At 36.0% G+C, this 20,035-nt stretch overlaps 1 protein-coding gene across 7 annotated transcripts in view; it reads left to right on the forward strand.

Moving 5' to 3' along the window:
- nipblb (NIPBL cohesin loading factor b) overlaps window positions 1-20,035 on the forward strand; it is a 137,745-nt gene that overhangs the window by 38,040 nt on the left and 79,670 nt on the right. For all 7 annotated transcript variants that reach the window (XM_039750538.1, XM_039750540.1, XM_039750542.1 and 4 more), the window contains one exon: window positions 4,387-5,916. In XM_039750538.1, coding sequence (XP_039606472.1) covers window positions 4,387-5,916 — 1,530 coding nt within the window. The remainder of the gene's footprint in view (window positions 1-4,386; window positions 5,917-20,035) is intronic.

The raw sequence follows: 20,035 nt of genomic DNA on the forward strand, positions 1-20,035 counted from the left end.
ATGGGCTACACATGTAGAGAGTTAATTAGTTTTCTGTCTGCAACTGGTAGGAATCCTAAGTCTTGCTCGTTTGGACATTTTGACTTAAGATGTACGTGAGACCTGCAGGTGCCAGCATCATTTCTTGTTTAGTAATGTATTTTTCTTGGAAACTACACTGAATATGTGAAAGAATGTTTTCGTTTGGATGTGGGGATGGCAAATGTTTTAGTCATTTCACTGTAATCACAACATTGGCCAAAGATGGAGGACTTTTGGGACTCTTGTTAATTGTTGAATTAGTTTTAAGCAGTTGTGTTTAATATGCTGTTAATTTTATTTTGTTGTTTGCTATAGTATTTAGTTTTACATAATGCCCCCTCCCAAATGGTAGAGTCCACCTGTCTTGGTATTCAGAGAAATGTTGTGTTGACATGCTGAGGGAGGTTTGAGAATTACATTTTTGATTTTGCCGTTTCATTTTATTTATACGCATTTCCTGATGTAATTTTAGGAAAAGCATGATTTCATCATTGATTGAGAAACAAAGAACAAAGGACATAAAGAAAACAGTGCTTGATTTGGGCAAAGAACATTTAAAGATTTTCTGCTTAATGCAAATTGAACACATTAGGTGATAATCAGGTAGCCACACCAATTATTTTTGTTATTATTAATTTGTATAAAGAAAAGAGGTGAGAGTTCAGTTTCATGTCACATTTTTTGAGGTGGAGACTCTTCTCCTAGTTCTCAAAGTGATATCCTCCACTTGAATGGATATTTCACTGAATATTAATCATTAGAAAGCTTGCAGAACCTTTTACCATAGTAATTAAATACAGGACTAATGTTATCTTTGACTGATTTGGCCATTGGTTAAATAGCATTACTTATCACTCATGTATCCAATCTTTGGCTCCTTATCCCAAGTGTAGGGTCGTAGTGTCTGGAGTCAGTCCTGGTAGCACCCAGTCCATAGCTAGAAATAACCATATATTCATCACCCACTAATGCCAGGGTAACTTAGAGTGGATACGATTGAAATTTAGTGACTATGTTACTTCAACCAAGAAATGCAGTTGTATTATTTCAGTACTCCTTTGGAACCTTTTTCTTTTACTGAAATCCATCAGATCTTAAAACAGTATTTGCTTCCTATGCTGTATTGTAGTTTAATGTTCCGGTATTGATTGCTTGCTTACCTATATGCATTTTTGGCATTTTAGGGTAACATTTTTATGTGTGGCATTATTTAGATTTTGACAAAAATAATTATTAAACTTGTTAATGTTTTCAGGTAATCCCAGAATGGTCTGTTATTCCTGAAAGAAAATAATGCACCATCAATTGCCAAAATTGGTCAATATGAAATTGTAACTTAACTGAAATCCTTTGCTTAATTTCTACAATAAGTATCTCTGCCTCTTTTGCATTGCATGTCATTTCAGCTTCCTTCAGTCTTCCAATTTTGTTTTAATAAACAATGCCTTCATAGCTAGTTGACTTTGGCACAAAGATGCTGTATTGAGCTACACAAATAAGTGATTTTCTTTGAGATATGATCAAAATCTGAGTTGCATGCTCTGTCACTGACTGTAAATCTACAGTAAGTATTTAATTTGGTCTACACCTATATTCATGCTGTGGATTGGATATCTTTAGTAAAAAATCCAAGGTGTGATTAGAAGAGGGGTTCACTGAAAGAGAGTAGATTTCAGAAAAAATTGTAAATCGCAGTAGAATCATGTTAATTTGATCAAAAAAGTTTTTTTTTTTTTAATTATTATTATAGCAGGATCTCAAATCCCATTATTACGAAATGTTAAACTGCCCATCTGTATGTTTGTTGGAGTACTTGGGTGCTTTAATTGGTGTGCTATTATTGTGTGTACTGTTATCATAGCATACTTGATTGTTTTTTGTTTGTGTACAGTGATACAATTTTCATGCTTTGGGTACAGAAATACAGTGTGATAGCTATGTTTATTTTCTATTGTAAATGTTCCCTTGACAAATATCTAAAAATCAATTTTATCAATCGTATAAACTTTATTTTACATAATGTCTTGCACAGACCAAAATCATACTAGATGTTTAAAGAAATCATTGTTAAAAAGAAAATTAAGTGCAATGAAAGATAGTTAAGCACATAGTATTGCAAGATAGTCCACTCTTTTGCATTAGATGCACTGGAATTTCAAGCATGCGTGTAGCCAATATGAAATGTAACAGTCTAAATGAGGCTGTTCTGGTGCAATTTACATAAATGTTAGCAAAACTAAATATATGGAGAGTTTTTGGAAGAGTGAGAGAGGCACAGCTTAAAGGTATTAATCTAGAATCATATAATAATGCTTTTGAATGGACTGACAGTATGATAAAGGGTAAAAAACAGTGGTAGAAAAGTTTGGGATTGGAATGCATAGTCTTTCAAGCCAGCATTTGGAACATGTTTAAGTAATGGTGGAGATGGTGATTTATTTGAGGTGCTTGTGATCTGGTATTTCTTTTTACTCTGACAGCAGTTTTTTTTTTCCTCCTTCAGGTATTCCCCATTGTATTTTGACAAATGTTTGGTCAGTGTTTTGCAGTTAATGGAAAAAAGAAAAACCTTTAAACCTTTTTCAACCACTGTCACATACATGATTTCCTACTCATTCTTATTTGTTGCTTTCAATTTCAAATTCCTGATGCTGGATATAACAACAGATACTTGGTGATATGCAGTGAACTAGAATTTGGTCTCAATGTAAAGTTTTCAAGTAATTCTCATTGAGGTTTTTCATGTTTTATTTCAGAGATAAATGTGCAAACTGTGTGCTTTCTTCTTAATTTGTCTGAAGCAGTGTAAGTTTTAGTAGTGTGTGTACATTAGCATTGAGGTGCTTATTCAAATTTTACAATTTCTACCAGATACCTCCTTCAAACCTTATACTCTCATATTACTTGCTTTATATGCCGGGGGGAATATTTATTTTGGTGCTGACTATTTTTTTGAAGCTTTAAAAGGGTGATGTCACCATGGTTAATTATTGCTCAACATTTGTTCATATACTTTTAATTAAGTCATGAATCATTTAACTTCAGCTGAGTGGTATACTTTCAGTGTTAAATTTGTGTAAAGGGAAAATAGATAAAAGCTTTCCATGATCATATAGTTGTCTTTTGAAATTTGAAATACTTTTAATAATAGCTCTACTTTGTTTCTTTTTTTGTTAATGTTTGTTAAGTTTCACATGATCACCTCCAGTTGTTAAACATATGCAGATAAATAGCAGATTTCTTCTGTTTAATTTAAGGGATTTAAGAAAAGAAAAAAAAAAAGGTTTATATTCAATTAAGTAACAATAGAAAAAATAACATTGCTATAGACAATGTTATAAACTGTGACTTTTTTAGGAATCAGAGTATGTATTTATCCCATTGGTTATTACTTTTTCCCCACATTCCAAGAGTCTTGTGTGTTTAATATATATCCCTTGCTTTTCTACTCTATTCTAAGATCTCAAAGTGGGAGTAACCAGCTTCATTTCATAATGCTTTGATGAAGTGTGCAGGTTGCATGCTGAGGTTTACAAGTCATTTGATAATCTGTTGCATGTGTATTTCAAAAGCACAATGAGCTAGTCATTTTCCTTTGTACTTCATTGTTGACTCTAACAGCATGGAAAAATATTACTGGTACTATGTATAATGAGTTTAAATATTAAAATAGAATCATTGCTTCAATATTTCAGCAGTCGACTTGTGCACAATGCTGACCCATTATGTGTTGGTATGAAACGCTAATGAAATAATTAGTATTTGTGTTAAATGTCATCATGTTTGTTACTGCTACTGTTAATTTCCAACTTTTACTTGTGTTCTATAAATGTTGTATTTCATCAATAAGTCCACTTAAAAAAGATCGCAGAAATCTTTTTGTCATGTTTACAGTTTAAATACAAGTAGTCTTTTTTTAGAAGATGTGAAAATATACAGAATGCAAGTTAGTATTTGAAAAGGATCACTTTTTAAATAATTGATCAGCAGTTGCAATCATTTCGTAAAACTGTTTGTCCCCATTTTATGAATTTCACAAGTGATGATTGTCAGTGTAACTATTTTAAATTGTCCACATTGCTGCTGCTGCATTGCCAGTAGTATATATATATATATGTTTTTTTTTTTTCATTTTAATGAAAGTGTAATATTTCAGTTATGCTATGTAATTGCTGTTTGTAATGAACAAAGCCTCCGCATATCAAGTGATAGCTGTGTCTTTATACTGTCTGAAGTGAAGTTTCCATAAAAGTTGTAGCTTTAGAGAACACAACTTGCTTGACGTTTTAAATGTTAAATTCATAACGGAGCATGTTTTTACTGTATTTCTCTTTGGTAATTAGGCCTGTCTTTTAATATTTACAGATAAGCCTTTGAAGAAAAGGAAGCAAGATTCCTATCCACAGGAACCAGGAGCCGGAGGAACAGCTGGTAGTACAGGGGGAACCAGTGGTGGAGGAGTTGGCAGCACAGGGAACAAGGTTGGTCCACAAGAAGCCAGTGTAGCTGGAAATGGATCTAGTCGGCCAGCTCTAATGGTGAGCATTGACCTGCATCAGGCAGGTCGGACAGATTCACAGAGTCTCCCAGAACAAATGTCTGCAATGGATAAACAAACAGAGGAACAACAAGGATTACCTACTCCTATTGAGGCATCTGATGGGGATGTACCTGAGACTATAAAACAGGAAGATCCAGCCAGCGCTGTCACGCCAGTTTTAGAAAATCAGCCAGAGGACTCCAGTAAGAAATCAGACTCTGAGACTCACAATGTTTGTGATGAACGACCTGAGGTTATCAAACACCGGCCTGAAACTCCTAAGCAAAAAGTAGAAAATAGGACTGAGGCAACAAGACAAAAAGGAGAAAACAGGCCAGAGACTCCTAAACCAAAAGGAGACAATAAGCCAGACACTGTAAAGCAGAAAAGTGTAGAAAGTAAGCCAGAGACTCCAAAACAAAAAGAGACTATATTGGACACACCAAAACAGAAATGTAGTGAAAACAGGTCAGATACACAACACCACAAATCTGAAAACCGGCGAGAATCTTCTTCCAAGTCATCTAACTCTGAGAAAAGGTCAGAAGTGTCAAAACACAGGCACGAAGGCAAAACAGATTCTAGCAAGGTAAAAACTGAAGGAAGGAGTTCAGAAACTAGGCAAAGGACAGATGGACGGCCTATTTCCTCTTCCTCTGAATCTTCCCGACGGGATCATGATGGTCACAGGCAGGATAAGGGTTTAGGGGATCAGTCTAGGATGAGAAGGCCAGAGACACCCAAATCCTCCAGTAGGGGTGAACCTGAGTCTAAACATGGGGTTAAATCTGAAAGCTCACGAGACCGAGAAAGGGAGAGGAAACACAGACATGAGTCTGGTGAAACCAGAGAGAGGCGGACATCCGAAGATCAAAAATCTCGACCCGAGAGTCCTCGAGTTAAACAGGAGTCAAAAGGAGACTCTAGTAACAGACATCGACCTGACAGACATGGGATTCGATCTCCTAACAGCAAGGATGAGCGTCGGTCAGATGGAAATCGAAACCGTCCTGATTCACATAAATCGCAACCTGACAACAAGGCAGAGTTCCCCAGTTACTTACTAGGAGGCCGATCGGGAGTACTAAAAAATTTTGTAATTCCCAAAATTAAACGGGACAAGGATGGTAACATCACTCAGGAAATAAAAAGGTCGAATCTTAAGCAGGAGCACAAAGGAAAGGTGGAAAAGATGGGTTTGGTGGAGGATTTGAACAAAGGAGCAAAGCCCGTAGTCGTCCTTCAAAAGCTAACATTTGATGAGGTCCAGAAATTCATTAAAGAGAAACAGGATAGGAATGCTCGGACTTCCAATAAATCCAGCAAAAACAGGCCATCATCAAAATCAGGAAAAGGTAAGCCAATTTTTCTGATATGTTTAAATACCATCTGCCTAAATACATCTAATAAGAGACAGTGCAACTTTTTGCTGATATAATCCTGTGTTGCTTTTGCCCTATAATTAAACTTGCAGAGAAATATTCATTTTTTTTCTTCTTTAGTGCAGATATGAAAGAAAGCAATGATTATTTAATTATTAATAAAGTAGCTGTGGCACTTGTTTAAGACAGGTTGAAATCTTAAGTAAGCCATATGGACCTCAGGATTAATGTTTGCCATTCATCATAAAATGCATATGTCTCTACTATTTGCCGTTTGTTATGGGATTCATAAAAACATTGTTAATATTTCTGCTATGCTATTTACTGGAATAACAGAGACAATGCAACTGGACAGATACATAGACAAACACACGACACTATTCCTTTTATTATGGTGGATGTGTTAATTGTTTTCTTTACCCTAGCGCTAGTTTTACAATTTTTCTTCACTGAACAATTGGATTAGTTTTTCAGTTGCATTGTTTATTTTCTCAAGTGTAATTGGTATTTTTATTTATTAAATGTTTTTTTCTCATGAGCATTTTTTGTTACCGTGTACCTGTTAAATGTACAGTCTGATCTTTGTCAATTAGGCTGCTGCTAAAGCACTTATTTATCTACCAATATGATTAAAATCTGACTGAATGTAGTTGTGTACATTAGTGTGCCATGTGTTGGACTGGGGGGCGGTCCAGGATTGGTTTTTGCATTGCGGTATAATAAGCGCCACACAGAACTGATATGTTTAAGCGGATTAGAAGATTGATTGAGAGACGAGTAATTAAAATGTATAGGAAAAAGTTTAAACTTTAGGATGTGAAGCAAATAAATTGTTTAGAATATAGCAAAGTTACTTCAATTTTATCCTACATCTGAAAGATGTACATGTTAATTGGCGCTTGGAAATTGGCTCAGTGCCTGTGTTATTGCCTCCCTACAGTGGCTTTTTGGTGCTTTCAAAATTATTTCAAGGGAACATGTAAGGGATAAAAGAGTTCAAAAAGTGGAATTTTGTTATATTTTTACATTCTTTACCAATATATTAGTGTAAGATTTTATTCACACATTAATTAATATTAAAGGTTAAAGAATACAAGAGTATATATAACCAGTGTTTTTATGGAGCAAATTTCTTTCTGTGAATAGTTATTTGCTGAAATAAAATTATTTAACACAAATCAGTCTTTCACTTTTGTTTATTGTATATAGCTCATTTAAAAAGGTGCTGCATGCATTTCCTTCACCAGAATAGTTGTTAATACAGTGAAGTTCCACCAGTAAGATTCTCTTTAACATAATTTGAAGGCTTTTTACTGTTCACTGTGCTAATCTTTCCTTTTTACGCACCATTACTAAACTCTTAGTAAAGAAGTTGCTGGAACATGTATTTTACTTGAGGGTTATTAGCAGAGGATTTTGTTCAGCATAAGAGAGTACCAACTTTGCTTGTATAAATACTTAAAACAGTTCCTAAAACATGCTTTGTATAAAATAGGGTAAAGTTATTTAATAGATATGGCCTTTTGGGATATTTTGGGCTTTACTTATTTAACAGATGGGCCTGTGTTGTGCATGTTTGCTTATTCAGGATGGTTTTATATATATAATAAAGCCACAAACAGTTTAGTTATAAAAAAATTTTTAAATGTTAGAAACAAAGAAATTGCTATGTTAAAATCTGATGTTCTGTTTTGCAATTTACATCATTCAGCTGTAACGTCAAAATATGTTGTACAGAAATTGCTTGATTATTTAGGGTGCAATGCAGTTTCATTTTTGGCTTTGTTTGAAAGTAGTGTGGCATATTATGAAAGTTAGTAATATTATATATGTATGTTTTAAAACAGAGTAAAACCTAGATTATCTTTCAGAGTTTGTGACCGATGCCGTGACGGATTAGAGAATGATATACAGTAGATTAGCAAATAGTCATATTTATTTAAAAAAAAGAATATTCTCTTAAGTTAATTTCTTTTGAGACTGACAAATAGTCTCAACTAGTTCTTTCTACTGAAGAGGCAGCACCAGCTATTGAAACTAGGGGTATACTTGTTTTATCAATTGAATTTCATATATTTTTTGAGTAAATGACTGAGAAGAATAAAATTTAATTGTAAGATTGTTAAAATTAGATCACATTTACCTACCTGTGGTGTTGAAACAAAGGTCATACACTGTGTGCACAATTATTAGGCAGGTGAGTATTTTGACCATATCATCATTTTTATGCGTATATTCCAACTCCAAGCTGTATTAACTTGAATGCTTATTGGATTTAAACACGTCAGGTGATGTGTATTTGTGTAATGAGGGAGGCTATGGCCTAAGGAGATCAACACCCTATATCAAGGTGTGCAGAATTATTAGGCAGCTAGTTTTCCTCGGCAAAATGGGCCAAAAAGAGATTTAACTGACTCTGAAAAGTCAAAAATTGTATAAAGTCTTTCAGAGGGATGCAGCACTTTTGGAATTGCTAAGATATTGGTGTGTAATCACAGAACCATCAAACATTTTGTTGCAAATAGTCAACAGGGTCGCAAGAAACGTGTTGAGAACAAAAGATGCAAATTAGCTGCCAAAGATTTGAGAAGAATCAAACGTGAAGCTACCAGGAACCCATTATCCTCCAGTACTTTCATATTCCAGAGCTGCAACCTACCTGGAGTGCCCAGAAGTACAAGGTGTTCAGTGCTCAAAGACATGGCCAAGGTAAGGAGGGCTGAAACCCAACCACCACTGAACAAGAAACATAAGTTGAAACGTCAAAACTGGGCCAAGAAATATCTGAAGACAGATTTTTTTCAAAGGTTTTATGGACCGATGAGATGAGAGGGACTCTTGATGGACCAGATGGATGGACCTGTGGATCAGTAATGGCACAGAGCTCCACTCCAACGTGGAGGTGGGGTACTGGTATGAGCTGGTATTTTTAAAGATGAGCTAGTTGGACCTTTTGCATTGAAGATGAACTCAAAATCAACTCCCAAACCTACTGCCAGTTTTTCGAAGACACTTTGTTCAAACAGTGATACAGGAAAAAGACCATGATTTTTATGCAGGCCAATGCTCCATCACTTGCATCGAAGTTCTCCACTGCGTGGCCAGCCAGTAAAGGCCTTAAAAATGAAGGAATAATGACATGGCCCCCCTTCCTCATCTGACCTAAACCCTATCGAGAACTTGTGGGCACTTCTTAAACGCTAGATTTACGGGGGAGAAAAACAATACACCTCTCTGAAGAGTGTCTGGGAGGCTGTAGTCACTGCTCCACAAAAAGCTGATCGTCAACAGATCAAGAAACTGACAGTCTACATGAATGGAAAGGCTTATGACTGTTATTGGAAAGAAGGGTGGCTATATTGGTCATTGATTGATTGATTTATTTTTTTTGAAATGTCAGAGATGTTTATTTGTAAATTTTGAGGTGTTTGTTTATTATTCTCACTATAACAGATGAAAATAAACAAGTGAGATGGGAAAATTTTCATTTTTCCTTTAGTTGCATAATAAATCTGCACACTAATAGTTGCCTAATAATTGTGCGCACATATGTATTCCCCTGATGATGTTCACACTCACATTTCCGTTGTGAAACATTCAGGTTTCAGGTTTATTAACATTTTGGATTGACTGATAGCACTGTGTTTGTTCCATATTAAAATTAATCCTCAAAAATACAACTTGCCTAATAATTGTGCACACAGTGTATATCCATATTTATACATATGTTGAACAACAACATTTATTTATATAGCACATTTTCATACAGTGCAGCTCAAAGTGCTTTACATGATGAAGAAAAAAAGACAGAATAAATAATTAAAATTAGGAAACACTAATTAACATAGAATAAAAGTAAGGTCTGATGGCCAGAGAGGACAGAAAAAACAAAAACAAACTCCAGACAGCTGGAGAAAACAATAAAATCTGCAGGGATTCAAAGCGACAACCGAACAATTCAGCGGCAACCACCAACTCACATGCAGATCCATAGGTGAAGGGCTTAAGCATTTCACTCTTATAGTGCTCCTGTGTAGTATAATTATCTCCTGTACCGTCATCAGTCCACACCTTGAACCTGTCCCAGTCATTCAATACATAAGACACAATGTTCTTTCAGATATCAAGATTGAGCCTGATATGGCCGTGCAATATGTAACACAGAGAATGTAAAAGGCAGGCGGCATCCATGGCATGGAAACCACTCGGTAAGTGGAGATCACCTCAATAGACATGTTAATGGGGGTACGGTTAGAACAGTAAAGGAAATGGGTACCTGAACAATGTAAACTAAGTCTAAAATACCTACACAATAACTATAAGCTTAATAAATGAACAATAAAACAGTGGAGAAGCCATGGATTAAATAAAAAGGCTGCAGTTATCAACACAATAAAACAGTGGAGAAGCCATGGATTAAGTAAAAAGGCTGCAGTTATCAGCAAGGAGACATGAATACCGTGGCAAAGCAAGGAAGGGAATGAAGTGACCGGAGCGACTGACGGCCTTATATGGGCAGGCAGCCAATTACGTTGAGAGGCGTAGGGATGGGGGATACAATATAGGCAGGCAGCCAACTACGTGGGAGGCGTGGGGATGTGGGACGCAAGTCCGCCTAACACGGCGACCGAGCTGCATGCTATGGACGTATATATGTACGTAAGTAGGATTCAGTTATGACTGTTACGCATAGAATTTCAAAATGAAACCTGCTTAACGTTTGTAAGTAACCTGTAAGGAATGAGCCTGCCAAATTTCAGCCTTCTACATACACGGGAAGTTGGAGAATTAGTGATGAGTGAGTCAGTGAGGGCTTTGCCGTTTATTAGTATAGATAACCCCATTATATCCATTATTGCCAATCACTAAAATTTCTGTTTTCTCTTTATTTAGTTTGAGAAAATTACTACTCGTCCATTCGTAAACACAAGAGAGACATTGTGTCAATGAATCAGTGTTGAGGTCGTCAGGTGCTATTGATAAATACAGCTGTGTCATCGGCATAGCTGTGGTAGCTCACATTATGCCTTGAGATAATCTGACTTAATGGAAGCATGTGAATTGAAAAGAGCAGCAGACCCAGGATATAGCCGTGTGGAATACCATATAGAATATCATGTGTTTTTGGAGCATAATTACCACAACTAACAAAGAATTTTCTACCTGCCAGGTAGAATTCAAACCAATTTAAGACACTGCCAGAGAGGCCCACCCATTGACTAAGGTGATTTCTAAGATTATTGTGATCAATGGTATCAAATGTGGCACTCAGATCTCAGAGGATAAGAACAGATAAACGGTCTCTGTCTGCATTTACCCACAAGTCCTTTACTACTTTAATGAGTGCAGTTTCTGTACTGTGATTTGTTCTGGAACCCAACTGAAACTTATCAAGAATAGCAGGTTTATTGAGGTGATCATTAAGCTGCATAATGACTGCCTTGTCTTGAATTTTACTTAAGAAAGACAGGTTAAAAATAGGTCTAAAAGTTTTAAAAGCAGAGGAGTCAAGATTATTTTTCTTGAGCAGGGGTTTAACTACAGCAGTCTTAAGGCAGTCTGGGAAGACCCCCATATCTAATAACGGGTTTACTATGTCAAGAATACTATCAATTTGCATGCCCGATACTACTTTGAAAAAATCTGTTGGTATTGGGTCAAGGACACAGAGGGTATCAGTTGAGAAATCATTTTATATAATTCAGGTAAATCTATCCTGGGGAAAGAATTGAATTTGTTTATAATAGAGTACTGGGGTTTAAGAGTATCGGTATTGGGGAGATGTACTATATTTCTAATATTAATTTTTTGATTAAAGAATACAGCAAAAGCCTCACAAGTTTCACTGGAAGTACTTTGGAGGCATTCCTTTGAGTGACCTGGGTTTAGCAGACAATCAACTGTAGAGATTAAGACTGTGGGATTACTTGCATTGTTATTTATGATTCTAGAGAAATAACACCGCCTCTCAAGACAGACAAGTTTCTGTGTGGTGTTCCTGTTTTGTTTGCTATAACGTCTTGCTCAGAATAGTTTCCTCTTAACACTATCCTCTTTAAGATCTAATTGATCACTGTAGCAACATGATATTCTGTTAGGTTGTTTGCCATTCAGTTTTCTACTTAAATGACAAAATCACATGACAAATAGTTTTTTTTCACAGCGTGCTTACCAATCGAATTGTTTTATGTTGGTGGTATTTTATGCACCCAGTGTAGGATATTTTTAAGAAAGACTAGCATCCATAGCAGTTTTACCATTTCAGGTATTAAGTTATTTGTTTAAGCTTTTAGTCAAGACATGAGTTCAAATAAGTCATGCATGATCCAGTAGAGCTAGTCTTATGACTCTTCTGGGCTTTTAGCGACCCATGGTCTGGCTTTGTGCACAGCATTTCTTAAAAGAAACCTTATTCTTAATATGTGTTACCTCACTTTTATCCCGAGCTAGTAATATTTTTCTAATATACCTGTGGGGGGAAAAAAAAATCACTTTTTTTGTCAACGATATTGATCATACTTTTTTTAAGTATTTGTGTGTAATAGTTCTGACTTCTGTGCTTTAAAAGGGGAAAATTTATTTCCCTCTAATTTGGGTATGTTAAATTGACCTGAATAGTCTGCTTATTTTGGTGTCTACTGTTCAGTTACCTGCACTTCAAATAATCACCCTTACAGAATCCTGTTTATCACTTTTTAAATTAAAATCTAAAATTATTGGTCCTCAGTATGACTATTGCTTTTAAAATTTAATTTTAAAATTATCTACTGATTCTGAGTAATATACTTCGACAAACGTAAAAATAGAGTTAATAGAGATAGTTTAACATATTAGTAGTTTGTAATGTTTTCAAGTTATTTAAATAGCTGAAAGTTTGCTTAACTATAAATATACATGTTAAACCACCTGATTTTTTAAAAATAAATAAAACAATTATTTGTTAAAATGAGCAGAACTTCTTGGAGTTTGCCCACTTTTGTGACATTTGTTTCGTAACTTAACCGCTATGTGGGAGTTATCAGAGATCCCATGATTCCTTAACTGGATCTCCGTATCTTAATGCTACTTTTTTGCTTTAAATTATGAACTATAGCATTGTGTGTAACAAGGATGGACTGGATTAGCGATCAGTAGGTTAGAGGGTTTGCTTAGGTTGGACGGTTGGTAGACAAAGTCAGAGAGGCATGATTGCGTTGATTTTGGCATTTGCACAGGAGAGATGCTGGGTATATTGGGAGAAGGATGATAAGGATGAAGCTGCCAGGGCAGATGAAAAGTGGAAGGCCTAAGAGAAATTTTATGAAGGACATGAAGGTAGTGGGTGTAATGGAGGAAGATACAGAGGACAGGAAGATATGGAAAAAGATGATCTGCAGTGGCGGTTCCTTTACAGAAGCAGCCAAAAGAAGCAACAGTTTGGTTCTATAGTATATTACGCTTTATTATTTGTTTTATTTTTTTAGAATGAAGTTAAAGTTGAACTCAAATGTTTGTGAAGGCAGAATATTTGCATTCTTGGGGACTACATTAATATACAGTGCATCCGGAAAGTACAACACCTCATAATAACAACGTGAAAAAAGTTTACTTGAGGTTTTTGCAAATATATTAAAAATTAAAAAACTGAGAAATCACATGTACATAAGTATTCACAGCCTTTGTTCAATACTTTGTCGATGCACCTTTGGCAGCAATTATAGCCTCAAGTCTTTTTGAATATAATGCCACAAGCTTGGCACACCTATCCTTTGCCAGTTTCGTCCATTCCTCTTTGCAGCACCTCTCAATCTCCATCAGGTTGGATGGGAAGCGTCAGTGTACAGCCATTTTAAGATCTCTCCAGAGATGTTCAATCAGATTCAAGTCTGAGCTCTGGCTGGGACACTCAAGGACATTCACAGAGTTGTCCTGATGCCACTCCTTTGATATCTTGGTTGTGTGCTTAGGGTCATTGTCCTGCTGAAAGATAGGGACAGATAGGTAGGGATGTTATTGGCCTGGTGATGAGCGATGCCTGGTTTCCTCCAAACGTAATGCCTGGCATTCACACCAAAGAGTTCAATCTTTGTCTCATCAGACCAGAGAATTTTGTTTCTCATGGTCTGAGAGTCCTTCAGATGCCTTTTGGCAAACTCCAGGCGGGCTGCCATGTGCCTTTTACTAAGGAGTGGCTTCCGTCTGGCCACTCTACCATACAGGCCTGATTGGTGGATTGCTGCAGAGATGGTTGTCCTTCTGGAAGGTGGTTCTCTCTCCACAGAGGATCTCTGGAGCTCTGCCAAAGTGACCATCAGGGTCTTTGTCACCTTCCTAACTAAGGCCCTTCTCCACCGATTACTCAGTTTAGATGGCTGGCCAGCTCTAGGAAGAGTCCTGGTGGTTTCGAGCTTCTTCCACTTACGGATGATGGAGGCCACTATGCTCATTGGGACCTTCAAAGCAGCAGAAATTTTTCTGTAACCTTCCCCAGATTTGTGCCTCGAGACAATCCTGTCTCAGAGGTCTACAGACAATTCCTTTGACTTCATGCTTGGTTTGTGCTCTAACATGAACTGTCAACTGTGGCACCTTATATAGACAGGTGTGTGCCTTTCCAAGTCATGTCCAATCAACTGAATTGACCACAGGTGGACTTCAATTAAGCTGCAGAAACATCTCAAGGATGATCAGGGGAAACAGGATGCACCTGAGCTCAATTTGGAGCTTCATGGCAAAGGCTGTGAATACTTATGTACATGTGATTTCTCAATTTTTTTATTTTTAATAAATTTGCAAAAATCTCAAGTAAACTTTTTTCATGTTGTCATTATGGGGCGTTTCTGTGGGAAAAAATGAATTTAATCCATTTTGGAATAAGGCTGTAACATAACAAAATGTGGAAAAAGCGATGCGCTGTGAATACTTTCCGGATGCACTGTATGAAGCCATATGGTATATGTGGCCTGTTTTCTCAGTAAATTGAATTTTAATGCATAAACAAAATGAGTTGGATACTTTTCAGTTGTAAAATATTATGCATCTACCTACTTGTTTGTTTTAAACTCTTAGGCTAGCTCAACTGCAGATGAACTTTGTACATTTGATTAGAAACTTATCAATCATCAACAGAAGTCTTTGAACTAGGGGTCTGCAATATTGGCAAAAAGTAATATCTTAATATTTTCTTGGACTTTGACAATAACGATAAATACACTATTTTGCATCCTTTAGAAATGTGTTTGTAACAGTCTTATTTATCTAGCTTGGTCTTGTTAATAGGACATTAATTGTAGCTTGCTAATGAACTTAATGGAAGCAAGTAAAATAACACAAAAGCATTATAATCACTAGTCATAAATATTCCTGAGATCAACCAGTTGAAGTATGAGTAAACCATTCTACATAATTTACAGTTGTGCTTGAAAGTTTGTGAACTTTTTAGAATTTTCTATATTTCTGCATAAATATGACCTAAATCATCATCAGATTTTCACTCAAGTTGTAAAAGTAGATAAAGAGAAACCAGTTAAACAAATTAGACAAAAATATTTTACTTGGTCATTTATTTATTAAGGAAAATTATCGAATATTACATATTTTTGAGTGGCAAAAGTTTGTGAACCTTTGCTTTCAGTATCTGGTGTAACCCCCCTTTGCAGCAATAACTGCAACTAAACATCCTTCCACAACATTTCGATTGGATTAAGGTCAGGACTTTGACTTGACCATTCCAAAACATTAACTTTATTCTTCTTTAACCATTCTTTGGTAGAACGACTTGTGTGCTTAAGGTCGTTGTCTTGCTGCATGACCCACCTTCTCTCGAGATTCAGTTCATGGACAGATGTCCTGACATTTTCCTTTAGAATTCTGTGATGTAATTCAGAATTCATTGTTCCATCAATGAAGACAAGCCATCTTGAATCTGAATCTGGCCCAGATTCAGCAAAACAGGCCCAAACCATGATACTACCACCACCATGTTTCACAGATGGGATAAGGTTCTTATGCTGGAATGCAGTGTTTTCCTTTCTCCAAACATAACACTTTTCATTTAAACCAAAAAGTTCTATTTTGGTCTCATCCGTCCACAAAACATTCTTTCAATAGCCTTCTGGTTTGTCCACGTGATCTTTAGCAAACTACAGACAAGCAGCAATGTTTTTTTTTGGAGAGCAGTGGCTTTCTTCTTGCAACCCTGCCATGCACACCATTGTTGTTCAGTGTTCTTCTGATGGTGGACACATGAACATTAGTGAATGTGAGAAAGGCCTTCAGTTGTTTAGAAGTTACCCTGGGGTCCTTTGTGACCTCGTCGACTATTACACGCCTTGCTCTTAGAGTGATCTTTGTTGGTCAACCACTCCTGCAGAGGGTAACAATGATCTTGAATTTCCTCCATTAGTACACAATTTGTCTGACTGTGGATTGGTGGAATCCAAACTCTTTAGAGACGGTTTTGTAACCTTTTCTAGCCTGATGAGCATCAGCAACTCTTTTTCTGAGGTCCTCCGAAGTCTTCTATGTTCGTGCTGTGATACACTTCCACAAACATGTGTTGTGAAGAGCAGACTTTGATAGATCCCTGTTTTTTAAATAACACAGGGTGCCCACTCACACCTGATTGAAAACACCCGACTCCAATTTCACCTTCAAACTAACTGCTAATCCTAGAGGTTCATATACTTTTGCCACTCATAAATATGTAATATTCAATCATTTTCCTCAATAATAAATGACCAAGTATAATATTTTTGTCTCATTTGTTTAAGTGGTTTCTCTTTATCTACTTTTAGGACTTGAGTGAAAATCTGATGATGGTTTAGGTCATATGTATGCAGAAATATAGAAAATTCTAAAGGGTTCACAAACTTTCAAGCACAACTGTACACCAAAAGAGTAACCAAACTATTACAATGAGTACATTTTAAAGAGACAGTTATCCTTAATGTAAAGCAAGATATGAATCCAAAGTGAATAAAACATTAATCATAATTGAATTATTGGGTATGAACATTACAGTCTGGATAAACATAAACTGCTCTGCTGTAAGAAGAATTACACAACATATAAGCAAGAACAAAAATCTAACATCATCTACTATTACGTAAAAGTATAATATATAATATATACAGTATATAATATATTACACAAAGATACAAAAAAAAACCCCAAACCTATCACATTTTTAAACAAATTACTAACTTCACATTATGTCTAGTATTGCACAGAAAACAATTGTAAAACCATTGCAAATTCTGCTTAGGGAAACTTCAAGTTGTGTGACAGAAACACCAGCTTGTCCACAACAATGTGGCTTCAGAGCAGCACAGTTACATGTTACAACATTTCCTCTGGTGCTGAAAGCCCTTTCAGAAAGACTGCTTGTGGCAGGGATGAACAGGTACTTTTTTGCAAGTTTCCCCAATTTCAGGAAATGTACTTCTTGTGTTTCCGCCACTCCAAGTGCATTTATGTCACTGTCCACCTCAGGTAGCATCAAGTAGTTCTTGATTTTTTTTTCTGTGAATTCCTGTATTCTTTTTTGAAATAGCTGCTAGCTGACTTTTTTCTTTTTGCTCCCTCCCTTGTGACATGACCTGCTCCAGCTTCTAGGGCCATAGAAGCAGGATGTAATGGAGCAGGGAGGTGGGAGTCTGTGCAAGTTTTTTTTTTTTGGAATCAGGGACCCCCAACCAAGACGGTTTACGAAGTAAGATGCGGCTGATAATCATATGCTTCTTACGTAAAGAAAAATAATCAGTTTAGGAAGTAATTTGCTCAAACTAAATTTTTTTTTATTTTTGGCCTCACACCTACAGGGCTCTGTAGGAAGGACAGTTTTCGCTACACCAGCTCCATATGCTTTGACTCATTCATCTCAGTTTCAGTTTATTACTGCAGCGGTTTCAATTGCGTTCAGTTACATTTGTCTTACAATTACAGGATAAAAAGCCAATATTTGTACCACGTGAATGTGACTGAGAGGATAAAACCGAATTAAAAAAAATAGCAAAACTTTACACTGGCTGTTACAGACTCAAATCAAATGTATGTTTTTATTATGTAATAGTAATAATAAAAGCACCTCACTACTCAAAGTGGTAAATGTGGGAAAAACCTGGGATCGTACCCGCAACCTCTTGATTTAGAAGCATCCATTCTTACCTTTAATCCAACAACAACATTTATTTATATAGCACATTTTCATACAAACAGTAGCTCAAAGTGCTTTACATATTAAAGAATAGAAAAATGAAAGACACAATTATAAAACAAAATAAATCAACATTAACATCGAATAAGAGTAAGGTTCAATAGCCAGGGGGGACAGAAAAAACAAAAAAACTCCAGACGGCTGGAGAAAAAATAAAATCTGTAGGGATTCCAGACCATGAGACCGCCCAGTCCCCTCTGGGCATTCTACCTAACATAAAAATCCAGCCTTGTGGTAGATATTTAAACCTTGTATTTTACATATTGACAGCAACATGTAAATTGAATAATTTCTTTTTCTTCACTTATATTGTTGAATAAAGGCACACTTGTTTAGTTAAACCTTTTATGAAAGTTTTTATTTGAAGTTTGGACTTCACTCTTCACACATTATACACTTCACGTCAACATTTTGTCATTATTACTAGAACATGAAAAAAGTTTCTGTTTTAGTTATGTGTTCAGCATTCTTGCCTGCCATTTCCGGTCATCCTACATTTACCCAGATCGTTGTAGACACGGAGCACACATGTAATGTATATATTCAAAATAATGATATATTATTTATCCTATACAATTCCAAACACCTCACACCCACATAAATAGACTTGAGCTCAGAGAATTTTGTGTCTGTCTTCAACTGCGTCAGTGGAGGATGGGATAGCAGACTGCTTGCTGCTTGTGCTAATTGACACATTTGCTAAACAAAGACGCTGATGAAGAGGTCCCGGCATTACGACTTTTTTTTGTAGGCTTCAGGGATTCTAGTGTTAACTATCATTTATATGAGATAATCTAAAATAGCCAATTAAGGAAAAACATTTAAATAACTTTTCATATTAACACTAAGAACACTAAATGCTTCAACTGGCTTACTCTTAGGAATTAACATAATGGTTGAATTTTACTTAGAACCTACTGAACAAAAGATACCCCAACACAGTACTAGCAAAATACCTGTGCTTCGCAGCGGAGAAGTAGTGTGATAAAGAAGTTATTTAAAAGAAAAGGAAACATTTTAAAAATAACGTAACATGATTGTCAATGTAATTGTTTTGTCACTGTTATGAGTGTTGCTGTCATATATATACAGGTATATATATATATATATATATATATATATATATATATATATATATATATATATATATTCACACACACATAAACATATATACATATACACACACACACATACATACAAATACACACATACATATACACATACACATACATACATACATACACACACACACACGTATATACACACAGACACATATATATACATATACATATATATATATATACAGATCTACATATATACATATCCACATATATATATATATATATACATATCTACATTTATATATATATACACACATACATACATACAAATATATATATACACATCTACATATCTATACTAATAAAAGGCAAAGCCCTCACTCACTCACTCACTCACTCACTGACTCATCACTTATTCTCCAAGTTCCCGTGTGGGTAGAAGGCTGAAATTTGGCAGGCTCATTCCTTACTGCTTACTTACCAAAGTTGGGCTTCATTGGGTTTCATTTCGAAATTCTACGCGTAATGGTCATAACTGGAAGCTATTTTTCTCCATATAATGTAATGGAGTTGAGCTGGGTGGCCGTGGGGGGCGGAGTTTCGTGTGACATCATCACGCCTCCTACGTAAGTACGTAGAGAACAAGGAAGACCTCCAAACAGCGCTGAACAAAAAACGCCATTTCACAATTGAGAAGGCAGAAAAAGATTATGAAGCAAGTGATGCATACAAGCGTATTCATAAATAGAAGCATATTCATAAGTGCAGCTACTGCGGAAACAAAGCATGGCGTGAACCGTAAGTTTATATTAAGTTTATAGACACACTCCCGCTG

Source organism: Polypterus senegalus, chromosome 4 (assembly GCF_016835505.1).
Source record: "Polypterus senegalus isolate Bchr_013 chromosome 4, ASM1683550v1, whole genome shotgun sequence".
NCBI classification, from domain to species: domain Eukaryota; kingdom Metazoa; phylum Chordata; class Cladistia; order Polypteriformes; family Polypteridae; genus Polypterus; species Polypterus senegalus.